Source organism: Saccoglossus kowalevskii, chromosome 10 (assembly GCF_978046115.1).
Source record: "Saccoglossus kowalevskii chromosome 10, keSacKowa6.1, whole genome shotgun sequence".
Taxonomy (NCBI): Eukaryota; Metazoa; Hemichordata; class Enteropneusta; family Harrimaniidae; genus Saccoglossus; species Saccoglossus kowalevskii.
In genome coordinates, this window is record NC_140650.1 from 17,119,257 (window position 1) to 17,131,919 (window position 12,663).

Consider the following 12,663-nt stretch of genomic DNA (forward strand, 5'->3'; position numbering starts at 1 on the left):
TGCACACAAAAACGCCCATTATTCCCCACAGTTGGTAGTCCATACTACATAATTTAATGTTATAATATAAAAATCATATATCTCAAATAATTTCAGGTCATCCACTGAAATATATGATTTATGTCTTTACTAATTTTCAGATCATGATGGATGCGAGACTCATAATCCAGGTTGCAGTCATCTGTGCCAAAGCGTAAGTGGAAATGCTGTATGCTCCTGCTTTACTGGCTACCAACTTGACGTTGACTCAACCAGTTGTGTAGGTAAGTCTGCGTAATGTAAACCGTTAAAACAAAACACTTTATTATATTCACATTATTTAACTAATTTGCCAATTGCCAATTAATCTTTTCCGTCGTATTTTTGCTCCATCCTAATAACATGTATCAACTATATTGTCAGGATTGTTATTAAACATGCTTTGTTTTTGCTCAAACCTTATACATGTTAGAATACATGTCCATGACAATTCGTTTCGCGTTCGGCCATATTGATTTTTGGTCATAATACTAACGGACTATTTTCTTGAACATTTGGCACGTACATCAACACATTTCGATTACATGTCCGTGCCATTTATTTATTATCGACTGGCAGCCATCTTGTTTGTTGAAAATGTATTTGGACATGCTTTCATTCCATGGTGGACTATAAAGCATTATTGAATGTCCAGAGTCGAAAATTATAAATAATAAAAAAAAATAATAAATTAAAAAAGTAAATAGATAATTTAAGATATAATGTGTGAGTGTGGTTGCAAAATGAAACAATGTTAATATTTCCACCTGGGACGCATATTACGATTATGGGTGTGGGTAAACTGTAACTGACACATGCTTTGAAACGTTGTTAGAAAGAGTGTCATGCCTGCATGCCCACGATACTGGAAACATGTACTTCAGTTGTGATACAAATTTGAAATTTTGGAATGCCGGATTTTTATGATAGTTGATTAGTGTATTATTCAATCTCAATTACTTGCACTGCAAAATCATTCAGAAACAATTTATGTGGCCACATGACCAGTGATTTATATATCCAATTTGATTGCATATGTTATGCATGTAGCAATATATGTCAAAAAACAATTTTTAAAGTTAATAGAGGGGGACTGTGTCATTAAAATGACTTGTATTTATTTTAGGCTATTTGTATATGGCTCACTGTAACATTGTTCCATATTCGGAAGTAATACATACAAATCATTTGATCTTATGACTTTAAAGAGACACGCTCCTGTTGGTTCAGGTATATTGTTTATGGAAATTGTTTACGTTATCTATTATGTACAATAAAACGTCTTGCTTAGCGATAATGGGAAAGCAACATACCATCACATTTTATTCTTATAAATGTTCTTTTTTAAAAGATATTGATGAATGTGTGGGGAGCCATAAGTGTAAACAGCTATGCAATAATACATTAGGCGCTTATTATTGTGATTGTCAACGTGGTTTTGTTTTGGATAGCAATGGTTACACGTGTATTGGTAAGTTATCTACATATTGCGTTATCAAGTAACTGAATAATTATATAATTTTTTGCTATTTACCATGTAAAATTGAAAATAGGTAAAATAATTTATTATCAATTCAATATCAATTGGAGTGGTATATATTTGTGGGTTGTGTTGCCTTCTGTGCTCAATCCTTGAAATTATGTGCATCCCAACCCTACAGATTAAATATTGCAATGGTAGTACAATATAAGTACTAGTGATTCTTGTTTGACTATATAACCATGTAGGAATACTTGGAGGAGGGTCACATTTGAGGTACCCATTCTTAGCATAGGATGGCATCTATGTAATTCTGTAACTGTTTTAAATAAATATGCCAGTAGAACAAACATAATTTCAGACTCAAGTGTGGATTTTTACTTCAAAACTCTTGTTTTCGTTGGGGTGAGTAGTATTCTGAACAGGTTAAACTATTTTTGAAAGTGTGTTTAAGACTAGTGCAATGTCAAAAACTGTTCATTATGACTAGGTTTTTTTATTCGGCTGAGAGTGCAGTCATCGTTGAATGTATTTACATGGTGGAATGTTTTTTTTTATTATTTCTAAGTGGATATATATGTACTTCATATATCTCTGTGTACTGGTGTTTTATTTAAAAATGCAACATCGGGATAAATTCTTTGGGCTTTAACTTGATTTTTGAATTAGTGCTTGAAAATTTTCGGTCAGCATTTAGTGATGTTTGTCAACTGGCAAATTGAAATTCAGATAGCTCATTACTGATATGAGCAATATATACAATACGGAATTGTGTATACATTAAAGTGTACATTCAATTGCAATATCCGAAGTCATTAATTGCTTTACCGATTTGACACATATTTGATAAATTGAGAAAGTTGTAAGTTATCAATAGCGGGGTACATGATGAGAGTTGTAAACAAATATTCGATGAATTGCACGCACTTCTACTGCACGATTGCGTGCATATTGGTGTTCCACTGAAAATGCGAAATTCTGCTAAAGGACTATACAAATAATGTTCGCGAACATTATTTGTGGTATTCATGGTTGACGATCGGGTGCCAAATAACAATATCAGCAGTCCGAAAACGGTGACTCCTGGTTTGACCTCTGTGCGTACGTGTGTCCCTGTGTCCATGCGTTCGTGTGTGCGTGCGTCCGTGCGTCCGGACCTATATCTTAGACATGCATGGATCAATTACATTCAAATTTCGCACATACATCATATAAAATATTAGACATATGCACATACATTTGTTTCTCGTTCTGATTGTACATAAATTAGATATAAAATGATGTGCACCAGGAACCCATAATATTTCAGATCGGATTTAAAATTTTGTTTCAATGAATGCATATCACTGCACTTCTTTGACTCATTATGTTCAAATGGCGGCCATATTTGTGGTATAAAAATCCTCAAAAATCAAGCATTTGTGATTGATTTTGTTCAAACTTGGTACATACTTGGTACATACATTAGACTTTATGGGTTCCTGATGCATGTCATATATTTTCAGATCAGATTCAAAATAGCTGACTGGCGGCTATTTTGTTTTAATGAATGCGATTCTAAAGCCATATCTCCGACATGCTTTGACTGATTATGTTAAAATTTTATATATTCATTATACATTATGTTATAGATATATAGATGTAATCAAAATGGCCGATTTTCGTTTAATTAATGCTGTTCCAGAGCAATATCTCTCAATATGGACAAGTACTCGTTTGACGGTCAGATACAAAATAACAAAATGTCAAAAATATTTGAGTTACAAATCATCATAATCAAGCATCATTTTCTGGATCCATACTTCTGACATGCTTATATTCCAATTATATTACTATAAACAAAATTATATATCTTGAATTCGATAACTAACGGGGACTGTGCCATGCATAGCTTGTTTTAGTGTAAAATAGTACGTAATTTTTCACAGCAAGCATTCAATATTTAGCCCAGATGAGTGAATCAGTCTGAGCAAGACACAAAACCAATATATGTACGGGTCAAAACATGTCACCACGGCAATGCTCATTGTGCTTTTTTTTTCATTTCCAGAATAGTACTAATAACTTATTTTCCCAAGACGAAAGGTATTCATGTATTATTTCTAGTATTAACCCAGGCACTTTTGCCTACCGTCTTAGCTTAAGTATTCTAAATTACGTAAATTTAATCCTTCACAGATATATGCAGGCCTGGCCTGTGTCTCAATGGTGGCTCTTGTATTGTCACAGCTGATAATTTCCCAGCATGCAACTGTGGTGACACCGGATATGACGGAGAGATGTGCGAATATGGTGTCGTCCAATTACCACACTTTCCGCAACTGAGGATTGGAGAACCACATATCTTCAACATTTCAGCAACACCCAGTGATCTTATTCTAATATCGTTTATCTCTGATGAAGCTGTGTTCGAACCTGCAACTGTTTTAATTACTAATCAAAAACTATTGCTGAAGTTACGATCACGCCAATAACATCTGGTATATTAAATACTAAATTTGCACTTTCCGGAACCAGTGCACAAGATTTCGAACCTTTATCGACGTCAGTAGCATCGGTCATGTCGGCCTTTGAAAAGCTTAAGATGCCCTTTGCAACGCTCCCAACAGGCTGCTATGTGAAAAATATTTTCCAGTGTCCATTGACGACCAGTTTAAAGTTATCATTATCATCCACAGCTAAGTGGTATCAATTAAAAAGTAATTCGTTAGTTCATTACACATTCGATGTCGTCTTCTTTGACGTTAACCGATTGTCTGTTCCAATCTCTCTAAATGGTGTCGCTGTCATCAATACTTCACCATTCTCTTTAGCCAGTATTTCGTCGCGTTATTCTCCAGAACTTGGGGACATAATTTCTGACTATGAAAACAATGATTGCATAGAAATTCCTCTGACTGTATATGATATTCAGGAATTCACGGAAAGCAACGCTTTTGTTAAATCCTTTTTAAACGGCATATCTCTCAATTTACCAAATTGGATTAGAATTACTGACAAAGAACATGTGTACATTGAATTTAGTGGCATCAGTTCAATGCTTCTTCGTGGCAATGAAATTGGTAACTATGGTGCGTGTCTAGATGCCCCTGTGTTTGCTGACGATCTGTATTCTGTTTTTCTTTTAAAAAGCGAGACAGAGATATCGATCCTCGGAGACACAATACAACTTCCATCATCAGCCAATGGAATGTGTATACTGATCGATATATGCGACACTGTCTTAGGAACAAGTGTCATATTTATGTTCCCAGAAGAGTTTTGGGACGAACTGCGTCAGCTGGAGGTACTTACACCGTTAAATGGCACAGGATGGGTGATCAACCTGATAGGAATTGGAATGTCAGTCAGCAAGAAACTCAAACCTGCGACAGCTAGTATTGAACTGTGGAATGGTGACCATATGTTTACCTACACGCTCTCTTCAGGATATAACATATGGATGTCTCTCTCAATATCAAATGATAACCTACTCGGAGATAGTGATACAATTGGTTTTTCACTTTCTGGTGATCTAGTGTTCATGCTGGCAGTCGATGACATTGACAAGGTAATGAATTGTTAATTAGTAATTCACAGTAATGGTGGTATTTAATAGTGCTTAACACCAATATGAAACGCAATTAATTTGCATTTACTTTTCTTTTCACAGATGTTAACTCATTTGTTTGCAACTCGTTGGGAAGCGATTGTTTTATTCACAACACAAGTTGACATGCAGATATCATTCAAAGTATTCAGCGCAACCATCATCATCCCAATTGAAGGAGTAATAGATTCAAGTGCAAGTGCATTTCTCTCGATTGGTGGTAATTATAAAGACATTTCCACCTGTTTAATATATAAGAATGATTTGCTTAATGAAATTTGAATAATAAATACGTAGTAATTGTATTTTATATTTATGAAATCTCCAGGCGCTGAAAGACAATGGTGTGGTTCTGGTGCGGACCGTCCTGGATTTTTTTTTCCGTGGTCAACTGTCTGCAAATCCTTTTGGTAACTCAATGATGGCAAGGTTGTTTGGAGTCACACTGGTTACCAATATCAATGCCTTCATTACATATGACATTTCTGATGAAATCGCAGCACTTCCTAAACGTGCCATTATAGATATTATCGGAGAAATACTTCCCAGTATAGATGAGATGGTGTTACTGATAAATACCTTCATTGGCAATGTTTCCAAAATTACCCAATCAACACTCAGAGAACTGACATTAGAACTAATTGGTTTCAAAGAAGACTTAGAAACCATTATGACTGGAAACGAACTGTTCAATGATTTACCAGATATCTTATCGCCTATAAGGTCACGTGTCCAGAAAATAAAGTACATATGTGTTGATCTACAGCAGCAATTTACAAATGAATCTGTAAGATTAGTTAATAGCAATGTTGACTCACTTTTAAACTATACACACAAGTTACAGAGCAATGTTGAACGATGTGCACTGTTATATGTGGAAAACGTGCTGAAAATAAGGAAAGATTTCACAGGAGTGGGTCTGATGTTTCAAGCAAAACTCAATATTGTTGCCTTGGGCTTTGGGTCAGTTCAGATTGAAATCGTTCAGTCAAACATGTTAGGTGAATGCAGCAGATTCAGTGATCTGTATGGTTTGTTTGAAGATGATAAGGCTACAAAGGGTTTAATTAAATTGTCTCGCGGCATAAAATATAAAATACTGGCAATAGGCCATAAGTATTTGGGTGGGGCATTTGCTCTTGCATCAAATACAGATGATTTTTTGTTTCGTTTCTTTGGTGGCGTCAATATCCTTGGCATTATGGCCGAAGCGAATGTGTTTATCACCAACAAGGTAATTCATTTTCAAGTTGATGGCCATATTTGGGATGTGTGTTATGCAACTGTATATGCTCAGGCATCTGTTTTTGTTCCATGGTCTGAACAAACATGGAAAGTAGGGGGAGAATTTGGCTTTGGACCTCAGTCTTTACCAATGAGAATGACAGATGCACTGATAAATGCAGCCAATGAATTTGGAGAAAAGGCGAATTTACGATTGACACAAGCCCAAGATTTGGTTACAGATGCCCAGGATGGTGTCAGTAGAGCTCAACAATGGTTACAAGACAAAACAGAAGATGTTGATAAGGCAAACAACAAATTTGACGAAGCTGTAAATGCATTAGACAATGCAGTAGCAGAGATTGACAGTCTCCAAGATGATGTGCAATCTGCAAAAGACTGGTTAAGGGAAAAACGTCTTGACATTGATAACCTCTGTCAAATGCGAAATTGTCACAAAATATGCATTCCTTTCATAAAATGCTGTTGGCGTCACACTCGGATTTTAAGGATTCCATATCCTTCATGTTATCTATCACGCTGTGGAATTAAAATAACGGATCCATTATGCATTGCTGCAAATATTATATGTGCAGCTATACGAGCAGTGGCTTATGTGGCTTTGGGTATGGCTGAACTAGCGGTAGGAGTTGCATTGACAGCATTGGATGTTGCTAAAATTGCAGTTTACACTGTTCAGTTTGTGGTGGATAGAGCTAGAATCATTCTCGATTTAGCAAAACTTGCACTGGACTTGGTAACTGTAACATTGGAAGGGGTCAAATTGGTCTTTGAAACTGCAAAATATGCACTGGAATTGGTAAAGCTTGCAGTTGCTGCTGGAATAGAAGTGTTCAATTTCATCGTTAGACATGGTCTAGGGTCAGTAGTCGATATACAGCGGATTTGGTTTGAAGTTGAAGTGTCAACTGTTGATGTATTTGTGTTTGAGGTTGGAATTGAAGTTGATCTATTCCGAATAGGTATGAGAACAGTTAAAGTAGTAATTAATTTTCGAAATTTAGCTGAAAGTATCTGGAATGTAGCAGTTAGTGTGATTGAACTGTTGGCAGATATGTTGACACCATTCAAGAAGAAACGCGCCATTGAGTATGTAGACCAACCTTATAATTCATCAGAACATGTGAATCAAACATTGCACGTTGAGACATTTGAAAGTGAATATATGAATGCTTCTTGGGTTACTGAGGGAAACGAAAATGATTTCCGAGTTTCTCTTTTCAAGAAGAAGTGTGACACATTTTTAAACATATATGACTTTCTGTTTCAATCAATATTTCTCCTTAATGAGATTGCTGATGAATCGAAAAACAGTAGGGACAATTCATCTGAAGAACTCGATGACTTCAGCATGTTTCAGAATAATATAACTTTAATAGACGTAGATAGGAGTAGCGTGAACGTGACAGAAGCCTATGTGAACTATAATATTACAGAAGAAGACATTGAAGCTGAGATCTATAAATTAAATCTGACAGAAAATCCAGCGATTCGTGAGTCATTAGCTGTCATGAATGAAACGCATGCTTCAAGCTTAAGATCATTGGAACTTGCAGCAGGTTACCAAGTCGTCGGACCATGGAAAGCAGGCATGGAGAATTTCACACATGAAATGTTTACTGAAGAAGAGTGTGCTTCATTTGAAGACTGTCTGTTGATTACGTTCGATAAATTTTACAGACTTTATGAACATGTTGATCTTCCATATGTCAACTCCATGAAAAATCTCATATTGGAAAGTAAAGCACAGTTCTATGGTATTCTTCGAAATGATTCACTCCGACTTGACGATGCTCTCGATATCAGTTCTTCACTTTTAAACGTTTTGCAGAAAACACTGAATTTGAAAATATTCTGTGCTGAACAACCAATAATCCTAAACGAACTGGTTAATATGACACTCGTGGAGAATGAGGAAATAGTATTGTTTTGTAATGCAACTGGAGACCCTACACCTACCATCACTTGGTATAAAGATGACAATTTGATTTCTGATGACATAAAGTTGAGTCTTGGTAATGCAAATCTGTCAGCAATAGGCTGGTATAAATGTGTGGCAAGAATCATGTCATCAGTGTTACATCTGATGAAATATTTATTAATGTGTTAACACCACCGACAGTCACAAATTTCCTCCAAGACGAAACTGTTATTGCTGGACAAGAACCCCCTTTTCAAATGAGCTGCAATGTCACTGGACGGCCTACACCTGATGTTTTTTGGTATTTTTCTAATGATTCTCAAACATTCACTAAACTTTCAAGTTGGGGCACACATCTTGTATTTGATGAAACACGCAACGTTGAACAAGGATGGTACAGATGCGAAGCAATAAATGAAATTGGTAAACAAGTATCAAGTACACTGAAATTAATAGTTCTGAGAACGTCTTTAGCTACACTCACTACTGAAGTGTACTTTGGATTCTACCAGTCAATGATTTCTACAAACAAGCCAGAGGTTGTCTATGATTCTTCAGTCAACCTTGAAAACAAATTCTTAAATGCCATCCTAAATATGATAGGGTCCACTGAATTGATACTTATGGTAGATGTAGTAAATATCACAATAGAGGATGCATTAATATATGGTGATGTACATTTGACTGTGAAAGCGACTACTTTGTTAAAGGCCGCTGATAACACAATGATGCACTATGAAGTAAATATCTGTTTACAATAAACGACATACCCATCAACATTAAGAGTGGTAGAGTGCGATATCAACTTATTGAACCAGTCTGTCCATATGGACAAGAATCATACAGCAAGTTGTCATTCATATGCGGTAGGTTGAATAGTAATATAGCTATATTGTCCTCACTTAGTCTCTTTGTTGGTTTTTTTTCGAAAGGTGATGACATACTATACCTACGTAAATATTCATTGGTCAAGTGATGCAACTATTTTTTTCAATCAACTGAACATTCTTCTAATTGAACATCGCTTTACTGCAGACCAGAACCTGTGTACTGCATATGCTTATTGTGACTAAAAAGACAACCCTGAATAACTGAGCCAATTAAGTCTTGCATAATGTATGTAGTTCGCCGCTTGCTTGGTTCTCTGTGGTGCTGCTTGCCACTTGTATTTCTCTCTGACAAATGAAAGAAGATATATAGTTACATTGCCATGTGTATTTTCTTCAATATTTGTTCATCTTGTAGTTGATTGTGAATCTGGTTTTTATCAACAATCAAGTGATGCTCCGTTTAAGTGTTTACTATGCCCAACTGGAAGTTATCAGCCTGGTATTGGAAGTGAGACTTGTCTGCCTTGTCCTGATGGATATACCACGTATAAAGAAAATGCAATTAAGCTTGACGAATGTAAGGATGTGTTCATATAATTACATTAATCCATGTATTTCAAACATTGCATAGACGGATAGCATTGTATAGTTGTGTGATTTCTGCATCTGCGTCTTTCATCCTTTCTCGATGTAACTTTCTGTCTACTTTTTCAGGTAACTTGTCGTTATTAGTAGACGGTGTTACAACAACATCTTACACAACCATCGACATAGTTTATCTAAACGTAGGTATATTCTAGAACTGTTAATCATATGTTTGTACACCCACTTATCTGTCATGTTGGACATAACCATTTTTATGGTTCATAACAGGAATCTGATAGTGGTGGGACAGCTGTAAACATGGTGGTAATTATAACAGCCAGCTGTTCCGTGGTTATAACAATAGTTATTGTGGTAGTTGGTACGTATACTTTAGAATAATATGTTCGGCAAGGCACGAGGAGCACAATAAATTGAGTTATGTTTTAATTTAAATATTTTTCCGTGTTCGTTCATTTCAGTTCTTACCACCATTGCTTACTTTACTAGGAAGAGACAAAAAGTTGGAATATTTAAGCCCAAGGAAATCATAGGTTTTGAGTAAAATAACCTCAATCGTGTGATGATATTTACAATAGCATCGCATTGCACAACACTGCGATAAACACTTTCTGTTGTATACGTTGTGATTTTGTTTCGTTTTTATTGAAGAACACAGTTTTTGAACACGTTACATACATTGTAATTTTATTCAGTTGCTTTCAGTCATAATTCAAGACAAATGAAATGCAAAATGTATCGAGAATATAACGGATTATGCATTGTCTTTAAATAATGTTCACATTTAATCTGTAATTGTGAAAATCTATATCCTTTTGTACGTTGAATTCAATTATAAAATATTCTTGATATACTTAATTCATTTTTCAAAATCATTGTTGCTGTATTTTTCTCAAAGGCGATTTCCATAATCTCGAAACGAAAAGCCGGTGTCTTTATCGTAGCGTTGGCAAAGTGTGTACTAACTTTTGTATATTTCGTAACAAGGTTTGCTTGACTGATTATGTGACGGTATGCCTGTATTCAATGGTTTAAAAATATTTTTTTTTTCATTGTTCACTATATTCACTAAGTGTAAACCTGTGTAAAATTGTCACAGTTAGGAGGTAAAGCGGAAAGAAATTATTTGTGTGCCAGCAATATATTGTTGAAACACATGGAAATCGTAGACATTTGAATTGTTATATTTCACAACTTTCAATTTGAATACGAGTGTACACAAATCCATGTATCACATTTCCTTTTGTGAAATAGCTGTGAAAATGTAAACAATGTCGCTCCGTTATATACTCCACTAACAAACGTTGTTACAAAATATGTGTGTTATCTTATATCCAAGATTTCAAGTATGTATCCATTGTTATAGTACAAGAAGAATTATTTGTGCGCGACCTACTGAAACATGATTCCTTATTAACATTTCTTTGCTCGCTATTATAAACCTAATTAACCTAGATCTCATTAGAGTGTGAGATGAGTTGAGAATATTATGGGCTAGTTCTAGATTGTCACCTGTGTGTAATTGAAAACAACGAATTCTTCAACAGTGAGTATCGTGTACTGGTTGTACTCGTTTCGATTTTCATCTAATAATATTAACAGGGCGACTTTTCACACTGTACTATCGTTATTCAAACACGAGAAGTTATCACCATATTCTTGTCCGTGTGTAGTTAAGACATAAGTTAATCAAGTAGCATACCGTGACATCAGATACTAGTTATAATCTGACACAAGTTTATTTTTTATGATTTTTGCTCGGTTCTGTTAGTGTATACTCAATATGTAATGTAATATATTATTCAGTGATATTTGACTTTTTGCAAAGATTTAGAGGCAATGATGGGACCCAGTTCATTTTTCAATGTCACTTATTTCATTAATGTTGTTTCTCTTTCTCTTGATCTTTTCTTAAAAATGAGTTTATTTCAGTTAAGTTTAACAGTTAAGTAAAAACACAAACATATGTAATCAAACTTGTTGACAGCGTTTCATTTTTACAATGTTTCGCATTTCTGAATTAAGTCATATTTTATCAAACAATGTTGAGCTAATATCACCAGGTAGTAAATCCGTCCATAATATAACACAGCCGACAATGAACCCAGCACCTAGATCCCATCTATAATTAGAACTGATATTCTACAGGAAAACAATTCTAATGATGTTTGAATTTTGAAAAAAAAATTAACAAAAATGTCAGATAATGTACTTTCTTTAATGCATTTCGGTTTCGGACATATTCACTTTCACTGTAATGTTTAATATTGTCTTTCAAGATTATTTGTTTCTGGTTTGTACATCCTTTGTTTTTTTTATTGCACTTTTGTTATTTCCTTGCGTACCTTGGCTGTGTTGTTTCGATGAATAAAACTGTCAATATTTAGCCTGTACTATTATCACATATGTAGGCCATCGTCTTCACATTAACATCTGTGTCACGTGTTATAACACAAATCAGTTCAATTTTCAAAGTATTGTCTGAACTTCCACAGTATGGAAAATGAGTATAACTCCCTGTATAAAATAACAAAAAAAAATATTTATCTCATTTAAAAAATATGGGGCAGATTTGATTGAAACATGAAATAAGATTTAACTGAATATTTGAATCGCTTGCCCCCATGCCTGAAGGCATGAACACAAGCAGGGCATGGAAATCATATGAAATACATATTTACATAGTAGGCCACCATAGTTTGATACACACCTACTCTGCAAAAAATCCGCCAATCCGCCCAGGCAAATTGACAAATTGAAAAGTAATTAAAGCATCCACCTCGTGATATTTCGATGCAGTAAATCCTCACATTACATACAGGTATTATGAAAAAAAACAATGCCCTCTAATGCAACTATAGATTATCCACATATTCTCTATAAAAACGAAAGTACACAACAACGACACGAATAGTACATTGAGGGCAGCAGAATTGTTTATATTCTTGAGAAATTCTCCCGAATAAGCGCAATTACA

General features: G+C 35.0%; 1 protein-coding gene across 1 annotated transcript; it reads left to right on the forward strand.

The window, feature by feature from the left end:
• Positions 1–3,944: 3,944 nt before the first annotated feature.
• On the forward strand, positions 3,945–5,988 carry LOC146737908 (uncharacterized). Its single transcript, XM_085504729.1, has 3 exons — positions 3,945–5,048; positions 5,151–5,307; positions 5,416–5,988. The coding sequence occupies exons 1-3, from the start codon at positions 4,059–4,061 to the stop codon at positions 5,499–5,501; spliced, it is 1,233 nt and encodes a 410-aa protein (XP_085360855.1). The 5' UTR covers positions 3,945–4,058; the 3' UTR covers positions 5,502–5,988.
• Positions 5,989–12,663: the final 6,675 nt, after the last annotated feature.

Excerpts from the sequence above, each read along its gene's own strand:
- LOC146737908 (XM_085504729.1), top strand. The coding sequence starts at position 4,059 with ATGTCGGCCTTTGAAAAGCTTAAGATGCCCTTTGCAACGCTCCCAACA. Across the intron at positions 5,049-5,150 it reads CAGTCGATGACATTGACAAG|ATGTTAACTCATTTGTTTGC; the intron begins GTAATGAATTGT and ends TTCTTTTCACAG. Across the intron at positions 5,308-5,415 it reads TGCATTTCTCTCGATTGGTG|GCGCTGAAAGACAATGGTGT; the intron begins GTAATTATAAAG and ends TGAAATCTCCAG.